At 33.9% G+C, this 21,485-nt stretch overlaps 1 protein-coding gene across 22 annotated transcripts in view; it reads left to right on the forward strand.

The window, feature by feature from the left end:
* The window catches only part of CADPS2 (calcium dependent secretion activator 2), a 508,211-nt gene that overhangs the window by 347,216 nt on the left and 139,510 nt on the right, over positions 1 to 21,485 (forward strand). For all 22 annotated transcript variants that reach the window (XM_032276147.1, XM_032276144.1, XM_032276140.1 and 19 more), the window contains exon 9: positions 7,904 to 7,970. In XM_032276147.1, coding sequence (XP_032132038.1) covers positions 7,904 to 7,970 — 67 coding nt within the window. The remainder of the gene's footprint in view (positions 1 to 7,903; positions 7,971 to 21,485) is intronic.

Raw genomic sequence — 21,485 nt, forward strand, 5'->3', positions numbered from 1 at the left:
AATAAAAGAAAGAATGTAGTGAAAGGAAGATTCCTTTTATGTAAGCAGCAGAGAACTTATAGGGATGACTGAAAGTGCCTGAGGGCATTTGGTCTCTATTGGTTTTCACTTCAAATGCAATGGTGCCCACAGATAGCCTGTATTGTTGTCAGTTAAATGGGATCATGAGTGTCTGAAAGGTGTTTGAGAATGAACCGAAAATCATTTTCACAAGTGGATGATTACTTCTGCCACATGTTAACCGAACTCTATCCAAACGGCCCAGATTTTTGAGCCTGCATTAATTGCTCTTTCAACCTTGACTGAGGCTTCTCTTATGAAAGCCCTTTCCAGGACTAAGCTACTCTATATATTGATTTTTTTTTTTCTTTCTGTATTTTTCCTTGAAAAATGAAGGCTTGTAGAAGAAAAGGCTTTATCATTCAACATGTAAATTGATTGTTGCATTTCTTTGAATAAAATGCTAGACTCATAAGTGATACACCAAAATTAATAGTTCTTTTTTTCAAGTACCAAATAATTCCCATCTTCTGTATACAATTATGTTTTTCAAATATTCATTAGTGATGATTTCTCATCATAAAGTAAAACCATGACTCTCACAGCATGGACTCGGTGCAAATAAATTGTCATATTCTCATTTCTATTAGAACTGTGTGCCACCACTCTAATTGAAACGAAACTACAATATTTAGTAATGTGTTGGGAGAATTTTTGTGTGTTGAAGTATTCTTTCAACAATCTTCAAGTAAGAAAGATTTTATAAAGTGCTTTTAAAGTGGTTGGGTAAGCGAGTTCTTTATTTCATGTTACTATTTTCTGTTTCAAATCTGGCATAGAGAATATTACCTATGTCTTCACTATTACTGGAATAATATAGGATATAGTTCAAACATATTGTGATATGAAGATGAGTTAAATCCCCATTTTTAATCAGAAAATTAGTTTTTTAAATGTCATTGACTTTTGTGATTGTAAATGTTAGCCAAGAATATATAGTATTTAAAAGAAAATGGCTTAACAGTAAAACTTACTTCTGAGGTTTTTGGCTTAAAAGAAAACAAATCGGAATAATACCTGTGAATATAATTTTTTAAAAAACACATTCAAAGGGGTACTATGTAAAAACAAGCATTTAAAATAGTTTTTTTTATAAGCATTGCAGCATTAATACTTGAAATTTATTTTTACTAATCTTCATTTTACTCAATAAAAGAAATCTATTGCCAAGAACCATTTTATTGGTACTGTAATACATATGTTAATGTTCAGCAAATTTTTCTAAGGAAAAGTTTTTATTCCTGCTGTCACACAACATTCTGATGGATTTCATAAAGACTGTTTTTGTTCGCAAATGAAAGCTTAAGAAGTAACTGTGGTGTATCTCACAGCAACCTTATTAATGATCCTTTTAAGGATCATGTTGACACAAAAAAAGACTGTATAATTTTTCATGTAGGTACTGAGATACTCTAATGACTATATATAACTATAGATATAGAAGATTTTTAAAATATACTATTTGCCTTGTTGGTAGTAACTATCTTGGCTTAAGGACTGGCCATTTCCCTAATGAATCAATTAGGCAAATACCATTTAAAAAACAGTTTTCTCTTGACTTTTTCCAAACACTATAAAGTATATTCTACATATCTACATCATATTTTAAATGTATCATAAAACATTTGGGAGTTTAATTTCTTCATATCTCTGATAGTTGAGGATACAATATGACCTAAGTGTAGCTGGAATGTTTTTTAAGTCATAGGTGAATGAAACTGGTACACATTTAGTTGTTTTTGTGCTTTGTTTCCTAGCAATCAGTTGTGTGTTTCTTCAGAGCAAGTAGTGCTCTCCATTTGAAATAAACCAGGAGAGGGCTTAATACTTTATGATTATTGCTATGTTTATACTGACTGATAAAACCAAATACTTCAAGGCTTTACTCTTGTGTGTTAAATCTGACCTTTGTGTCAGTGCTGCTAATTTCTGTTACCTAATCCCATGCAAGAAGAGAAAATTTTAAAGTTAAGGAGGCAACTTTTGTTCAAAGGGAACAGCTTCTTAATACCTTGCTTGAGTTGGATGTGTTCATGAAAACAAATACTTTAAATACTATCTGAGCAGCTATTTAAAAATAATCCAAAACACTCTAGTTACATGAGTATTGTGATACATTGGAAATAGTTCAATGGATAAAGTGTTATATTTAAGTTAGCTTTGGAGATATGTGCTTGTGAAAATGTTATGTACAGTGGAATACCTCTTTTAACCCCATTCAAATAATTATTGGATCAAATTTAACTTTGATTAGGGATTTCCCCTCCCAGGGCCATTTGCTAATAGGGCAGTGGAGAATGTAGCATGACCATGAGAACTGATATTTGTGTTCTTTGTTTTTCCATTCATTTCTGATTTAACTAAAAGAATTTGACAAAGATGATAAAAATATAAAACCAAATTCTGTAGGTTGTTAGAAATGAATAATGTTAAAAAGCCCTTAAACACACACACAAAATCTACTTTCCTCTTCAAAATAAGGTGAAAAATATTCATAGTACTCATTAGAAAATTATTCTCTCATGCTGTTTGATATATACTTATTTTATTGTATAACATTATAAATTGTAACATAAAAACTAGTTAAATATGTGTTCGCAGTTTAACTGATATTTGGCAGGTCTCATTTACATACCCTTAAAAAAAACTTTTTTGAGTTACTCATACAATCATGAGGAAGCTAGTTATGACTCAGCAGATTATAAAATATTTTAATATATTGTCTATGCTGCAGCATAGACCCACTAGCAAATCTCTAGTACACTAGCCGAGGTGCTCACTCTTCAGCATGACACACGTATTTCTTAGATAATATTCTTCTATGTGTTTATTTGGTAGACTCATACTTTATAAAGCAGTAAAATGCCAATTGCTCAGAATGCAAATGATAATAACATTAAAAACAGATATTTTAATGCAAGTAAATAGCTATCAAAGATCTGATAAACTAATTGTATTTCCATTATATGTCAAATAAATGGTTAGATTTAATTTTATCAGTTGTGCCTTTTCCTTTTACATAATTATGCAGTTATAATTTATTTTTATAACAATGACTCTCAGTTATTATTGGAGCCTTTCTAATCATTAAAGACCCAGTTATATATTTTTTAACTGTTTGAAGTCAACTCTGTTTTTATATGCAAATTCTTTAAAAATTGGCTGTAGATATATATATATATATACACACACACAATATTTCTATATAGAGTAACTCATTTTTCAGTAATTAAAGATACTGGAACCTGTAAGTGTAATGAACAAAATCTATTGCCTGGTAAAGCATAATATCAGGTTAAATGTAACTTTTACAAATTTTTCTGAAATAGAAATCCTTTTGAACTTAGATGCATAAAAAATTATAACACTGAATATTAAGAAACAATAAAGAACAGTAATTCAACAGCAATGCCAAGTATAAGATGGGTTAGGAGAAAATGCTTTCTTAGTTTTGTAGATGTTTTCTAATAAATGGGTTATCAAATATTTACCAAATAGTCAAAAGATTTTGGCTCCATTTTCCTCATTCTCTCCACATTCTAGCTCTTCTGAGGTAAATTCCATCAACAAGGAATTTAGACTATTATAAATTCCAAAACTCAAGAATGACCTTGACAACTAGAAAGCCCATTTAAGCATGAAAGCTTATAGGATGTCTCCACTGTACTCAAGATAATGAGACAAAGGACTTTTATCTTTGGTCTTTAAGCATTTGACTTAGTCATACCAGAAATGCATATTTATAGTCATAATGACCACATCCCCCAAATATTTAATAATGGTAACTTTTTCTGATTACAAAAGTAAGATGTACTCTTAAATATTTGCAGTTGGTAACTCAAAATGATATAGGCAGTTTGGAAAAGAGTTTGACAGTTTCTTGTAAAGTTAAACATATACTTTCAATGTGACCCCACAGTCCCACTCCTAGATATTTACCCAAAAGAAATGAACACATGCATACACAAAAATACTTGTACACAAGTGTTTATAATAGCTTTATTTATGATGTCCAAAGAAATGGAAACAACTTAAATGTCCACCAACTAGTGAATAGATAAGCACATTCTTGTGAATCCCTACAATGAAATATCTATTGGTTAGCAATTATATTAATTACATATAACAACATGGATGAATCACCAAAGCATAAGGGAACTTTTAGGGAGGTGGAAATGTTCTATTAGTTGGTTGTGGTGGTGGTTACATGATTATGTCAACACTTAATCAAATTAGACACGTAAGCACGTAAGTTTTACTTTATGTAAACTATACCAATAAACTTTATTCAAACAGAAAAAGGAAGACATGGCCAATGTATGCATTGTGGAAATACAGAAGGGCCCAAAGAATAATATGAAATTCATCTTTAATTTCACTCGCCGGATATGAACTATAATTTTAACATTTTGTTGCATTTTCTGGATGTTTTTCTATGCATTTAATATGAACTTGTGTGACTGCATTTATAAAACTTAATATTATAAGAATTTGCCCATACCATTAGTAATTCTTTATTTGGTCTCACTTTTAATGGCAACCTTATACATTTTTAATATTTGATTTTAGGATTTTTTGGGTGTTTACTTTTAAATAATATTGATGAACACTTTCATCTTCATTTTTCCTTTATTTGTTTATTTATTCTAAGAGACAGGGTCTTGCTCTGTCACCCAGGCTGGAGTGCAGTGACATGGTCATAGCTCACTGCAGGCTCCAACAGCTGGGTTTAAGGGATCATCCCACCTCAGCCTCCCAAGTAGCAAAGACAGGTGTATACCACCACACCCAGCTAATTTTTATTTTTATATTTTTATAGAGACAGTCTAGTTTTGTTGCCTAAGCTGATCTTGAACTCCTATCCTCAAGCAATCCACCTGCTTTGACCTCCCACAGTGCTGGGACTACAGGCATGAGCCACTGCATCTGGCTCATCACTCATTTTTCAATGTGTTTCTTATGCTGAGAAACTGCTTTTAGGGCTGGGCACAGTGGCTCACGCCTGTAATCCCACACTTCGGGAGGCTGAGGCAGGCGGATCATGAAGTCAGGAGATCAAGACCAACCTGGCCAACATGGTGAAACCCCATCTCTACTAAAAATACAGAAATTAGGCGAGCATAGCGATGGGCGCCTGAGTCCCAGCTACTCGGGAGGCTGAGACAGGAGATTCACTTGAACCCAGGAGATGGAGGTTTCAGTGAGGAAGGCAGCTAGACAGGGATACTTGATACCTAATCCCAGAAATCATCATTTAAATGCTTACCTTGGTTCCAATCACAAATTCATTTTTATTCTGTTCCTCATAACATCTTCTACCGACTCCTTGATAAAATGTATATGTATCCACTGTCCCCTACTTTTTGTCTTTAAGGAAGCTATACATTTTAATTCAGACTTGTTAATCTATCATTTTGATGATGATGTAGCTGATTATTATTCTTTACGCAGGACCTTCACTGTCAGCAAGACTGACAGTTAGTGGCTTGTGGTGTTGATGATTTGTGTATCACTATTTACTTTCGCTTGTGTGTGACCCAGTTGCCCAGCAGTCTGCAAAGAGAGACACTTTGAAAGGGTTGAAAAGCAGGCTGTGGTTCCAGGCAAAGGTCCTTCCACATGCTCCCTGTGGCTCCTAGCCAGCTATTTGGTGCACATCTTGCTAGTGCACTTTTTCGTAGAGGGCGTCTGTCATGTCCGCAGTATCTAGCTGCCAAGGTCACTGCTGTTAACCCTGAAATAAGAGTTTGGGTATGTGCATTTCAAAACAGGAAATTGCAGAGGAAAGACAGAAAGAGAGCAACTAAATATCTGTCACTAGAACCATAGAGAAGAAATTAGAAGTTAGAGCAAAGGTGGAGCAAAGGGTTTCTAAGGCGACCTTGAGAAGAAACAATGAACAGGTGAGAACAAAAGCAGTAATGTCTCAGCCAGTCATTAAATAAATTTACATTCCATCCACAAGCACAGATGATGGAAGTAAGGGTACCGTGAATGCTGAATAGAAGTTCACCAAACACTTCAGTTAGCTGATGTGCTAAAAGAAAATATGTAATTGTTTTGGACCATTTGGGTGATGCTTTCCAAGGCAAGAACTTTGTTTTTATTCTGACTTTTAATAACTCCCCTGGATTCTAAAAATTTCTGGGAATTTTAGGGAATAAAGAAGGAAACAAATCTGCCATAACTCTACCACTCAAGGACATAATTAGTAATATTTTGGAATATTTTTATTTATTCTTTTACAAGTTTCAAATCATTAACCCTGTGTGTGGTTTTGAATCCTATGCTTTTCATATAATAGTATACAATGTGATACTTTCCATATTATTAATGTTATTAAAAACATAATTTCATTGGCAGCATGGTATTTCTCTGTGTATATTGCCAGCATGTATTGAATAATTTCACTGCTATTGGACATTTGTTATCAATTACCAATAACATAAACAAGACTGTCCTACATATCTATATAGCATACATTTTTATGTTCATCACTTTATTACTTTAATACATTCAGGAATGAAAGAGTATGACTATTTCTATGTAAGGACATGCCATCTTACAGAAAGATCATCTCCCGAGATGTTACACACCACTAGCAGTGGATGAGTACCCATTCATTCACCACACCTTAGCCAACTTCTTATGTCACTGTTTTTAAAGGGGGGAGCAAACAGTATGTTTGTGGTGTTTCGTAAAAGAGAATTATTTAAATTATACAGAAACTAAAAATTCAGCCTAAGACTTTAGCTTTAAAAATTGTGCAAGTCTAAAAATCTTAAGCCCCTAATAAACTGTTAATCATAATGCTTTAAAAAAAAAAAAGCACTCAGAATTGTATATAAATTTAGTTTAAACAGCCTCTGCACTGTAAACTTTCTTTTCAGAATAAAGGATTGTGATAAAATATTTTTAAAAATCTTTATTTTTAAAAGTAGGCCTCTACCTGTCATATTTTAAACTTCCAACAATATTTTCCACTTTTGTAGGAAGTGTGCTTGTAATTTTGTGGCATAATTTTGGAATAGCTCTCCACAACCAGGTCACACTAATTTTTAATTTCTTCTTCCTCCATGATATTTCAGTATATCATTTATATATTCAGTAAGAATAATATTCTCAAGTGATTGGCTAATCATTTCAATTCAGCCTACTAGGGTCAATGCAAAGGTAAAGAAAACCCCCAGCTAAAACTATATAAAACCCCACAATGGCATCTTTTTTACTATCTAAACTTTGTAGTTAAAAAAATTTGCAGCAAGATGCTTTCATAAGTCATGTAAATCCCATAATGGTGGAGTTAGCAGAGACCTTAGAAATCAGCAAATCCATCCTTTCATTTGATAGGTGAGGACATGGAACTGAGATTGGTGCAGGCACATTTTGGGGTCACCCATCTGGACAGTGTCCTTTCACCCTGAATTCTTGGCTGTGCAGCTGGTTTCTCCTCAGGCCGCACTACTCAGCCCCAGTCATTGGAGAACTGAAGCATTGAGAACCATGTCCTCAATTCATAGCCTTTGTCTCTTCTAAGAATTGTGTGTAAGAATAAAATTCCTGCTGGTTCTTTGATTATCGTTTCTAACTCCTACTTTGCTCAATTTGTGGTAAGGACTGACAAATTGATAAGCCACATAAATCAATTCTCTTTCAAGAACCCAGAATAAGCTAAGCCATTTTGTTACACAGAAGCTGTATGTTGTCTCACATTCCAAATGAGCTAAACTTTGCCTTTAGCAGGCTGGTCTTAAAAATAAATACCTGTGGAAGAAACGTGATTACATGGAAGCACAGCATTATTCATCTAAAGTATTCTTTGGCTTTTTGTTTTTCGTTCCAGATATCTGTATGCCCTTGGACAGAAGGTTTGGAAAAGATGGAAAAAACGTTACTTTGTTCTAGTTCAGGTTAGTCATTTTTTCCTATTAAATAATCATTCTAAGATAGCAATTCTCAAAATTCGTTTATATGGGTTATATCTATCGACATTTGCCATTTCAGAAATTAAAATATGTTTAAGGCAGTTTAAATAAAAGCAGTACATTCATTACATGCTAATGCTAAATGTAACTGTTTTATATTTGTATAAAATAACTGTTCTCCAAGCCAAACATCTTAGTGAAATAAGTGGCATTGCTTTATGCCTTTGCACTCTTTACTCTCCGGCTTAATAGAACGTAACTGTATTCTTGCATCAGCTTCTGCATTCAATTTGTTGTAATATCAGATAAAATGTAGCCTTTTAAAAACTCAACTTTATACTCATGGGAGAAGAAGTATGAAAAAGGGGAATAACTTCTGAATATTCTTATAAAGATAATTTTGACCTTATAGACCCTCTGGAAAGATCTTGGTGATCTCTGAGATTCCAAGACTATACCCTGAGAACCACTGCATCATTCTATATTTTATATATAAAGCATAATACTTATAATCACTCATTTTAATATAAATATTTATACTAACTGGCATATTTAATGCAAATACACTGCCATTTAATTCAAATATGCCACATTTAATACAAATAAGCCAACAAATCACCTGTTCACATGAATAGGTTTTTAAGTCAACTTGACTGGTGTATATTTATAGATGATTGGATTCTGAACATAGATTATTAGAACATTCAGTTTGGCTGACTCCTCTTTTGTAATCGTGGATAACCTTTGCTCATAGGCTATACTAATTAAGTTAAATTTATATTAAAGAATGCCTTTCTAAATAATTGTCATTCCAGTCCATGAGAAATCCAAGCTATTTTGTTCCCAATACATGAAAAGAGTATCACTCTTGGAATTTTTAACATAAAACATTCTGTAAAATCTCATTGATTCCTATATACACATTAAACAAGCTTAACTGGGCTAGTTCAGAATGACATGGTAAAATGCCAAGGAAGGAAAATTATCATTTGCTGGCTTCCAGCGATACTTACAGCCATCCATCAATTGCTGGATAAAATTACACTATTGATATCCCATGATAGCCTGGTAACTCCATGAAAAGTGTGAAAGCTCAGTGAAAAGTAGTTTTATCTACATGGCAAACAGCCACTCTATTTTTTTTTTTCCTGACTAAAAGATAACTACTTCTTACGTGATTAGAACTAATATTTGATCCACTTTAGTAAAAGATACATACACATGCACACACAGTTAATTTTTTGATATAGAGCCCAAGCATTTGCTTTGAAAAAGTCACCTGTTTGGGGCTGTGAGTGATCTATTTTTCAAAAACCTTAAGGCATCTTCTACAGTTTCCAGGTTTAGTTTTTTACATTGGTGCATGAATTTAAATGCATTTCATAAGCAAGTTTAGTAGATATTTCTGGACATTTATTTATATCTTATGGACATATCTCGTCCATATCTAATTTGACAAGGTTGTGTTAGTGATTTTTCTGTATCAACTTTTTCTAAAACATTCAGCTAATTTTTCATAGAAAGAGCAGCTTTTCCGTTATTTTATGCGTTTACGTAAAATCTCATTTAACTACATAATTTCAGTAGCTAATGTTAGCATAAACTAGTTTGGGAACAAACTCAGCTAACTTAGTAAGCATAGATCTTAACTGGTGGAAATAGGTATGAAAGAACATGGGAATGTAACCCAATAACTAGAAATGTTCAGCATATCATTTGCATTAGTCACTGTTTTTTTTTTAAAGTGTTTTTAACTAATTGTTTGAATATGAAAGTTAGGCTTTTGTAGATCAGTCTTAAGAGGTCAAATGATCACCTCATGCTTTTGACTAGGTAAGGTTCAAAGTAATCCTTTGCTCCTTATCTTGCTTTCTAGCACATGATCATAAGAATCAGAAGTTATAGGACAAACGTGTATACTTTGATTATTACTCATAAGAGAGCTTAGAAATGAAGAAAGGAATTGTAATACTTTGAGATTCTTAATTGATATGCTTTTGAGGGAATATTAGCCATGTCTTTGGGGAGCTAAAATTTTTCTCAATGACAAAAATATGCTTTACATTTTAAAGGCAAAATTCAACATATATCAAAGTAGGCAAACTCATATGTTTCATAATTTAAATTTTTAAAAATACCACCAAACTGAATTTGAATTTGAATTTATTCTACCTGAGGTGTTTTCTTAAAATTTGAAGTCATATTTAAGCATTACATAATTAGTTTATACTCATATATGTGAATATATCCACATGCATTCCTGCAGAGAATTCCAAGCCCAAATTTACCGAGAATCCATGCCAGTATTCTGAGAAGTTTTAAACGCAATTGAATCTTCCATTCAATTTGGAATGTAATGAGAAGGCAAATTGAAGGCACACATTTCAAAATCAAGATGGATATGTGTGGAGATTCAATGAGAATGACGCATTGGGAGGAACTGGGTAGTTTTATTAGTAGTTTTAAAGGCAGCTCTGATTCTACCCACACACAGCTTGTAGGTCCATACCTGCAGGCTGCATTATTGAAAGGCGAAGGAATCGTTTTCATAAGGAGGACAGTATACCCCTGCTGTGTCTGCCGCTGCCATCGGCAGAATGGTGCTCTGTTGATAATGTGAATCTCATCACTACTTGTGAGTGTGTATTATATGAGTGATATCGCTGGAAATCCAACCATCAGCTCAAGAATTTGTACTCATAAAAATTGATTGAGAGTTAGGTTTGGCCAGCTGTAAAGTCATTGTTCAAAATGAACACTCAAGGAGCCACTGAGGTGAAAAGACTTTTCAAAGACTCTCATATAAACATTTAAATTGGAGCCAAAAGGTGGGAAAATAAATGATTTGTTAATATTGAGTGTTTACTTGGCTTCTAAGTAAGATCATTTTGGTCTCTGTTTATATTCTGATGCCAATGTGGTTGTAGTAATAAGTAGATCTTAATGCTTTCTAAGAGGCTGCATTTTTTTAATGAAGGTAAATTTTGGTTCAAGCCAAATTGAAAGAACAGTGATTTTGAAGAATATACTTGAAATAATACCAGAATGAAACTTGTATTTGTTTGTTACTAATTTTTATTGTGCTTGTTTAGTGTTTTAATATTAGATTTGAAGGATATCATTGGCGTAAAATACTTATGATACTTTAATATATTGTAGTTTACTATAATAAAATAATTTAATACCTTTAAAACTCTGTATTTGAGATTTGAGCAAATGAATTATTACTTCATTCTATATTCTACTAATTCCTATTCAAAAATGTATGTCCCAGGTGTTGCATATTCTGTAGTAAATAAAAAATTCTGAAGCACTCCCCTATTAATATAATTATTGCTATATTTAATCTAATAATCATTCAGCAACTACTGTATGGCAAGCATTTATGTAAAACATTTTTAATACTTTATCTTATCAGAATAAGCCTATGAGGATAGGTATTATTATTATGCCCATTGTACAGATAAGAAAATAATTCAGGGAGAGGTTATGGAACTTAGGATATTGCAGTTTAGTAAGTGGTAGAGTTAAGTTAATCCAGTTCTGTCAAACTTGTATTTCCTCTGCCATACTGCTATGATTACATTGATGCACATAACTACAGTTGATCTGAAGACAAACAGATATGTGAGTAATCATATCTGTTTGGATCATTCATTTCATGAGGTACAAAACAGTGTTACTATATTAGACAAATGGCCAGGGAGTGATGGCATTAATGAGTCCTGTGCTCATGAGGCCACTGACTGCATGACATCATTGGAAACCGAGTAGATGTCTGTGTTGTTTTGGCCCTGTATCAAAGTGTTCACTGCTTGTTGTTGATGTGTCAGAATCATGACTTGAAGTTGCTACAAACAACAGCAGGCTATCAAGACATAATGTTAATTACATATCAGCTGAGTTGGCACAGGATGTAAACAGTCAGCCATGCCACAGAGTGATCCATACCTGCTGCAGATGTATGAGAAGCACTCTTGCTAGTGAGATGTCATCAAGAGCTGCTTTCAATGTAAAGTGGCTGCCCATCCTATTGATTTCTGAAATATTCAGCACACATGGGGACCCACTACAGCAGACTCCTCTCACTTACTTGAGAATGAAACTACTGCCTGAAGAACACAAAGTTCAGTTATATGCTCTAGGTTTAGTCTGGGACTCTAACTAGTGTTTGCTTATGACAGTAAGATAAAGTGAAGTGAACAGACACGTTGTTGCCAAATCAAGAATATCATGGCATAAGACTTTATAGCTTTATGCTTTAAGTTGGATTAAAATTTACAAACCCAGGACATGCTCAGTGCAGAACAAAAATCAAACCATACAATGTTTATGGTAGAAAATGAGAGGCCCCTTCGACATTCCTGCCAGCACTGCCATGTTATTCTAGTATCCTTTGCAAAAGCAGCTAATTAGCCATTGCTAACTAATAGTGTGGCCTTCCAAATTTGTTTGGAAGGAGTTAGGCAGCTTTAGTTTTTCATTATGTGAAACACACATCCATTCATTCCTAATGAAATCATTTCATATATTTTTATTTTATTAGTTGCTTTGTTTCTCCTTTAAAAATATATCCGTGAGAAGTTACCATATCAAGAATCTACTTTAGGCCAGGTACAGTGGCTCCTACCTGTAATCCCAGCCTGTTGGGAGGCTGAAGTAGGAGACTCACTTGAGGCCAGGAGTTCAAGCCTGCAGTAGGCCATGATTGCACCATTGCATTCTAGCCTATGGGGTAACAGAGCAAAACCCCATCTCAAATAAAGGCTTTATTTTAACTGAATAAATAACTGGATTCTATACTGTAAATTTACATAATTTATGTAACAGTCCCCCTTATTAAAACATTTAAATTTATTAAACAATGCCACTTTGAATGTGGTTTTTATTGCAGAGGAGAAAAAACAATGCCACCATCAATATATGTCCAATTCTTGTATATTAATCTTTGTGTATATGTGGGAATATTCCTATAGAAATGAAATTGCTGGCCAAAAATGCACAACAGTTTAAATTTTGTGAGCTTAATTTTTTTGAAAATTGTTCTACAAGACTCCATTTCAAAATGCTCTGAGTGTGTGCATGTGTGTATTCATATGCATATATACGTCTTTATATCTACAGGTATGTGTATAAAATCTTCTATACAAGTAGTGTGCCTGCTACATAGTGGAGAATCTGTAAATAATTTGTTAAATCAGTGAATATTCCTCCTTTAATTTGGTTCCTTCACAAATCTCTGTGAGGAATATAAAATTGACTTATCCTTGAGCATACTTACATCAAAACCTAGGTGTCATGTTTGATCCCTCTTTTTTCCTTGCCCTCATGGCAGAAAAGATTGCTGTTACATAGCAAAGACAGCATTCCATTACATCTAGCCATCTTCATCTTCACTGCCACCATGCGAGTTGAAACCACCATCATCCTCACATGGATTCCTACAGTGACATCCTAGCTGGTTGTTCTCTCTACTTCTACTTCCATCCTTCATAACAATTTATTCTTCACATTGTGGGATCATCTGTTTGAAGTGTAACTCATATTATGACAATTTGCTGCTTAAATTCTTCTGGGGACTCCCTTGGCACTTAACCCAGAACCGTATCTTAGAGGAGGTACATTCTGGCCTCAAGCTTCCTCTTTCAATAGCCATTTCCTGTCATTGAGGCACATCTTGACTTCTAAAGCCCTTCCCTCAGGTAAATGACAGTGCCAAGAGTAGGAGTTTAGCACCTTCAAGTCACCAGATACCCTCACCAAAATCACCTCAAATAAATTATAAACTAGGGTTATTTGAAAGTGTAATTGTTGTGTAAATACACTTTGGATTAAGTCCCTTACTTTTCTTCCACCTAGATCGTCAGGCCACCCCTAAGCCCCTCTATAGTAATTCTGAACATCCTACAGCATTTATTTTCCCCATGTCCAGCTGATTCCTTCGTGTCCATTTAGATACCAATTCAAATGTCGCCTTTTCAAATGTACCTTTTCCACCCAGGAAATGTGAAGGTACCACCAGCTCATTCCCTGTCACATTATTTTGTTTGATATTGTTAGGTGCATTCATCTCCAATTAAAATTATCTTTTTACATTATATATTTATTATTTATTATTTTTGTTATCTCTTTATTTCTTCTAGAATGTATGCTCCATGAAAAGAAGGACCTTATCTTTCTTTTAGTCTACTTTATCTGTGGAACTTTAAACACTGCCTGGTGCATGAATAGAAACTAAGTATTTGTTAAGTAAATGAATATATGAAAATCATTCTCAACATTGTTGTGAAAAGACTGACTTACCTTTCTCTAATTTGTACACTGATTACTAAATCTTTATGCTATTTTGACAAGACATTTAACAATAAATATCTACTCCTGTCCAATCTATCTAGATCTTGAAGATTTATTCATTTTTCATGATTAAATTCAGCTCTAGTTTTGTTTTTTGTTTTTGTTTTTTTTTAAAAAAAAAAACAAAACAAAACTAGCAGCACATTTGGCCTCTGCCAAGAACATTTCCAGCTAAGGATTTTTAAAGCCTTAATCTTCACTGAAATTAGATGGTGGCAGTTGCTAAACTCCCAGCTGTTAACATGATCCCTGCAGCAGGAAGACAGCATACAAACCTGAATGCTGTGGTCTCTAAAATCCCATAGTTAGCACTTATATGTGTGGACACAGACAGGTGTTGCATAGGTTGGCAATTGAGAACAAAATGGGAGGTTTCCTGTACTAGATGCAGATACCTTGTGGTACTGCAGCAACTTAGGTGCCCTATCAAAAGCAGTGATGCTGAAACCTGATTTAATGTCCTCAGATTAAAGTCTATTTATATCCCCCAATTCTCAACAAATCCATTCTTTACAGAGTTATTAAGAGTGGATTGGGTAAAAGATATTGAATGTTTGTCATTGCTATGCTTCCACTGGAGGGATTTTCAATTTCAATATAGTAAATTATATAAGCTTTGTTCAGTAATACACAAGTAAGCTTGTAAATGAAAACAAATACTAGATCAGAATAGGTCAAACCACCTGTTTCTGTCTAATTCCCTGGCATGTTGTGAGACGGCACAGTAGAGGCTGCAAGACTGCCTCTAACTGGGAGCACAGGGAGCAGGGTGACCCCTGTTAATCTTTCAGCAGCATATTTTAACTGTTAGTGCCAACTGATACAGTTCTGAGTACAACTTCTCCAAATTACCTACCCATGAACTGGTAACTGGCTAGTAAATCAGCAGCTACAGGTGTTAATCTATTCAGGAACACCTGAATCTACCCTGTGGGTTTGTTCTAGGTCTGGCCTTGGGGATATGATTTATCATGACCTCGCAAAGGGAATGGGTAAAAGTAAGATCTCTTGGGGAACTAAAAGAAGAATGAAACATGACATCGTTTTATGGAAATAGAACCAGATTTCAGTGATCCCAAAAGATCGCATTAATAGGTTATAGCTTCTGGAGTGGATTATTCCAAAAGCCAGATTGCACCTTTTTCAGTTGTCTCGTGGGTCGCATTTCCTAATTGTCAGCGACAGCTTTGTTAGTCATTGGTATTTTATTACCCTTCCATCTGTACTCTTTGTTATATTTCTGGACCCAACTATCCATGACAGATTCTAGGTCTGTTGGGTTGTATTTTAGATTTAAAAAAAAAATATTAAGTTAAAAACTAAAAGCAAATGTTTCAATACTTTATCAATTAAGTGGCCATGCCTCTAGAAATGGAGTGATTCCTCTAAACCTGAAGTTTTTGAGTTGTTCTTTTTTGTTTTTGTTCCTTCAAAGACTTGTTAAATTGGTACTTAAAATTTTATATCTCCAGCATGTTAAAAAATAATTGTATCATTTAAAAACTGGCTAGAGATACAATACTTGCAGCATAAAACAGCAACTTCAAGTTGTACTTCAAGTTATATGAAGAAAAATGCACATTAATATAAGCACTTCACCTCACATACCTTTTGACAACTAATTTATAAGGCTAGATCTTAAGTAGCAAGTAAATTTTTAGCATTTTGGGTGGGTTATACACATCAAGTCTGTACTCTTTAACACATGATAACATGAACATGTTAATTATGTAAAGAGCTTTTGAGCATAATCAACATTTGGTTTTTAAGAGAGCAATCATTTTTAAAAGATATTATAATGTATATTTAAGATAATATCCATTAGAAATAGACAAATGTAGTATCTACTACACTTGTATAATGTATAAAACTACATTTAAATGTATAAAACTGCATTTAATTTTATATATATAATGTATAAAACTACATCTAAAATGTATAAAACTACATTTTAGATGTATTATCACTTTTCCTCGCTTTTGTAGTTACTTATAAATTTATGTATTCTTCCACCAAACATTTTCATCAACACAGCCACTGCGTTCTTTGTTTGCTGATAAAAATGTGAAAACAGGCTGGACATGGTAACTGATACGTTCAATCCCAGCTACTTCAGAAACTGAGGATTGCTTGAGGCTGAGTTTGAGACCAGCCTGTGCAATGTAGTGACACCCTGTATCTACAATTTTTTTTTTAAATTAACTGGGCATGGTGACATGCACATGCAGTCCCAGTTAATTGGGAGGCTGAGGTGGGAGGATCACTTGAGACCAGGAATTCGAGGTAGCAGTGAGCTATCATCACACCACTGCACTTCAGCTTTGGTGACAGTGAGATCCCGTCTTTAAAAAAGAAGAATGAAAGAAACATCCCCTGAGGGGTGGGGAGAGCAAAGTGAGGCCAGGAGACAGAAGACGGAAACTTGGAGCATCAGCAGCCCTCAGCTCATTCGCAATGTGGAAGCATGTGGTTTGAAGAGAGCTCCATCCCCAAGTCAATCAGCTGCTCACGGTGTTATAGTAACATCTGCATCTGGTACCCAAAATGAAACGATTCTTATGAGGGTCAAAAAGAATAAAGTGAGGGAAGGATGGTGGCTCCCTGACAACCAAATTAGATTCACTGGGAGACTACTGTGCAACAGGCATGCATTGTGTAGGTGCTCCCACATCAGTTCTCACCAATTCTGTCAAAACCCTGTAAGTTCTATTACTGCTTTTAAATGTGGTATAAGACTTAAAGTGATTTTTCTAAAGCCTTGTCAAAAATGAAAGAATAAGGATAAGTAAGTAATTGAGGGGAAAAAATGAAAGTGGAATTTGCATTTGAAATGGCAGATTCGTCTGTTAAACCTGGTTTATCTTCCTTTCACTTCCAGTTGAAATACCTTAATATGATTGTTTTCAGAGAAGTCTTTCTGACCACATTATTGAAAATAGAATATTTTTAATGTCTGTCTCCTTCCCCTGCTTGGTTTTCCAGGAAAACAATTTGCCACCCAAAATTATTTTCAATACCTCCTTAATTGTAATTAATTTATCTCCTTCATTTTCACTCTGTGAGATGGCTTCTTTCCCCCAATTCTGAGGCATTGTTGTGTACCCAAAGCCTGGAAAAGTTCACTGTAGATGCATGATGAATATTTGGTGAATGAATAAATGCATGGATGAATGAATGAGGGGGAGAAAAAGTATAAGAGCATAGGGGGAGATATGGAGGTTGTAAATACACAGGAAACGAAATTCAGTAACTTACTATTTTGTTTAATATGACTAATTCAAAGATCTCAAAAGACATCAAGGAATGACCAAGTATGTCTTTCTAAAAGACAAAATAGGAAACAGCAATCATATTAGTCTTTAACTATTTTGCCAATGTGTCCCTTAAAATAATTTTATACAACTCTAGATCCTCCTAAGCCTTTCATCATGAGTTTAAATAGTTACAATGAATACCAGTTTCCAATATAAAACCACTGAATAATTCAGCAACATCTTCAATAGAATCTAAATACTTTCGTGATTTTGTATCTACTTGCAATCATTGAATTTTTTTTTTTTTTTTTTGTCGGGGCGCAGTAGTTCATGACTGTAATTTCTGCACTTTGGGAGACCAAGGTAGACGAACAGATCACAAGGCCAGGAGTTCGAGACCAGCCTGGTCAGCATGGTGAAACCCCGTTTCTGCTAAAAATACAAAAATTAGACAGCTAGGCATGGTGGTACTTGCCTTGTAGTCCCAGCTACTCAGGAGTTGGAGGCAGGAGAATCACTTGAACCCAGGAGGCAGAGGTTGCAATGAGCTGAGATCATGCCACTGCACTCCAGCATGGGCAACAGAGCAAAACTCCGTCTTAAAAAACAAACAAACAAAAAATTATTTTAAGTTTTTTTCTCCTCAAAGTCTTATTCCCATTGTTCTTTCCCAGCAGAATTTTATTCTTATGAAGTATTATGCCTCAAAATCTTGACCACTCTGTCATGCTCCTCTACAATTAAAAAATTCTATAAACTTGGACTTAAAAAAATTTATATAACCAAAAGGCTCAAAAACAGAAATAAAAAACAGTTCACCTTGCTGAACATATTTAAAGGAGAATTGTTGATGTTTGAGAGATAAATGAGAACAATCTCAGAAATATGAAACTTAAGATGTAGAAGAATTACAATACTCATGAAATAAACATATATAGTTTAATTTACTGTTGTAAAATATTTTGGTGGATCAATTAAACATGAACATAAAAAATTATTCCTGAAATAGGTTATAGAAATATAATTAATGATTACAAATGTGAATTCTAAACTCTAGATTTTGACAAATTAATGAATGAAACAATCAAACAGGTTCTATTCCTCATGTTATATAGAGCCAGTGAAAAATTATTTTGTCTTTCAATAAATAGAGAAAATATGGGTTATGTCTTTAAAACTTTTAAAGAAACTATTATAGTTTAAAAATTGAATGCTAAGAGAACTTTAATTACCAAATAATAGAAGATAAAGAGAAAAATTGTATGACAAAATATATTAGTTCTTCTTATGAATAAGTTAAATGAACCTGTTAACAGTCAGATTCTCAGAATGAAATAAAAAACAAAAAAGATGACAATGTTAATTTCAGACCCAGTGAAATTTAAAAGAAAAAGTATTAAACACCTCCAAAGATTACACTTTTATGTTAAGGATATTAACAATTTCTATAAAACAAATGATGGTGATTTATTGAACACCTATTTGAGAAAAGAGAAATAATAAAGAGATAATGCCTTGAGTTAGTTTCTATTCAATTCACTTTTCTCTTTCTCCAACACTGTTAGTGGTTTTTAATCATAGATTTAGTGCTACCTGAAATAATAACTTTGCCAGAAATTAAGAGGCAATTGGGTTGCTATTTGGGACTACAGTTGTTTTTAAGTTTCAGAATGAGAATGTATAAAACAATATGATATATTGAAAGGAATATCCACTGAACTATGGAGAGTTGTTTTCTAGACTCAAGGTGACCATTTTTTTCTAGGTGACCTTGGAAAGTTACTTCTTTCATTCATGAAGCTGGAGTTGAAACTATAATCTCAAGGGCACAGACCTTGTCTCTCAATGCCAGTGTGAGAGAATTACTCAGCGTGTAATCTTTCATTTTCTTTTCAATGAAGCTTGGTTCTTTATTTAACTATTTATGATTTAATGAGTTTTGAATCCTCTAAACATTATAGTTTTAAATTTCCAAATGTAGTATCTGCAAATCCTTGCTACATAGTCAAAATCTATAATTCTATCACATGTAATAATGATTTTTTGTTTTAGAGACAGAGTTCACTCTGTCACCCAGGCTGTAATGTAGTGATGCCATCATGACTCCCTGCCACCTTGAATCCCTGAGCTTAAGTGATCTTCTTACCTTATCCTCCCAAGTAGCTGGAACTACAGGCATACGCCACCATTCCTTGTTGATTTTTAAAGTTATTTTAGAGATGGGGTCTCCTTTTGTTGCCTAGGCTGGTCTTGAACTCCGGTCCTCAAGTGATTATCTCACCTCAACCTCCCAAAGTGCTGGGATTACAGGTACAAGCCACTGTCCCTGGCCTAGATTTAGAATTAAATTGTACATTTTATTATGTTCCATTACAATTTCAAAAATACCCCTTTTTTTTCTGACCAGTTTTCAGTTCACAATACCTTCCAATATTTTTGTTTTACCTTTTTCTCTAAGTACTAATATATAAAATACAAAAAATATCTCACCACTTACATGTATCAGATTATTTTTGAAAAGGTAAGACTATTTTTGTAATGTGAATGATTACTCCCTAATTAGTTGTTTCCTAAGTTATTGTTTCATTCTTTGTTAATTTTGTTTCTTCCCCCAATTTCTTTAATATTTTGATGGCTTTCTTATAACTATAGTAACATCATAGATATCTGTATCCTGAAAGGGTGAACCTGGTTTCTCCAATGCTCTGACAACTGTGCCCATTACATAATGGGATGCTCAAGACCTACTTGCATGCGGGAATGTTTATTTTGTTCCTTGAGTGTTTTCAGTGGAGTGTATGACATTTAAAAATCAAATGTCATTTGTTATGATAAGTAGAAGAGGATACATTTAAGAGTACAAGTTGAGTTATGTGTGCTGTTAAACTGTTAGTGTTTTTTATTTAACAAGATAAGTATGTGGGTTATACTTTCAAAAAAAATACATTTTCAAATATGACAGAATAGAGTATTTACTGACTTGAACTAAATTTAATTTCATGCCAAAATACAGAAGTAGGGACTCTGTGGCACACACCATGGAAGCCATTTTATACATATTATGAAGAAATGGAGTCAAAAACAAAGAAATGACAAACAAGTTAATGCGGTTAGAATGGTAAAGGGGACAAGTTTGTAAAAACCTTGGAAGAAGGAGTAGGGGTTTATGAGATTGAGAAATAGATAGAAAATGGAATTTTAAACATAAAGGTGATATTTTTCTGCTTGGCAGTTCAGGTGAAGAACCCAGTCTTGCTGAATGGTCCGTCTGGAGTACTTCACGCAGCAGTAGCTATAGATTACGGCTAGTCATTGATGGAGATGTTTGTGAACCATACAGGGTAGGCAGACCTTCTCATGCCCTTCATCTGTTTCCCAGCAGGTTCCAGATTGTTCATGTGGTGATGTGTCAGGAGACTTTTTTAGTCAGATTTTTAAGATTCTTCCGAATTAGAGAAGGAGATGCGAAACTTATAAGCTAGTTGCTCAATATATTTTCTATTATTTCAATAATTGCTTATAAAAGTGTTACTTTGTAAAGGTCCCCTGGTGTTGAATAATTATGATTTAAATATGATAAGACACATTTGACACAGTGTGTTTAGTTGCATACATTAACCCCATCATCATAGTTTCTGCTTTTCTTTTCTGAAATGTACTGAAAAAGACTTACGCAATCTTTTTCATACCTATAAAAGTTAGACTTACTCTTTGGAAAGCTCATAAAGCAAAATTAAAATTAAAGGATTGGTCAAAAGATTTAAATGGGTAGTTTTGGCTAGTCTTAAAGGTAATATTAAGAATTCCTTTTTGGCCAATACCTAGAAATGCTGAATAAAATGTAGTGCCCATCTTTTTAAATGTTTAGATCAACTGCAAGAAGAAAGGAAAA

The sequence above is a fragment of the Sapajus apella genome, unplaced genomic scaffold (genome assembly GCF_009761245.1).
Source record: "Sapajus apella isolate SASKATOON/1434 unplaced genomic scaffold, GSC_monkey_1.0 scaffold7, whole genome shotgun sequence".
In the NCBI taxonomy this organism is placed as follows: domain Eukaryota; kingdom Metazoa; phylum Chordata; class Mammalia; order Primates; family Cebidae; genus Sapajus; species Sapajus apella.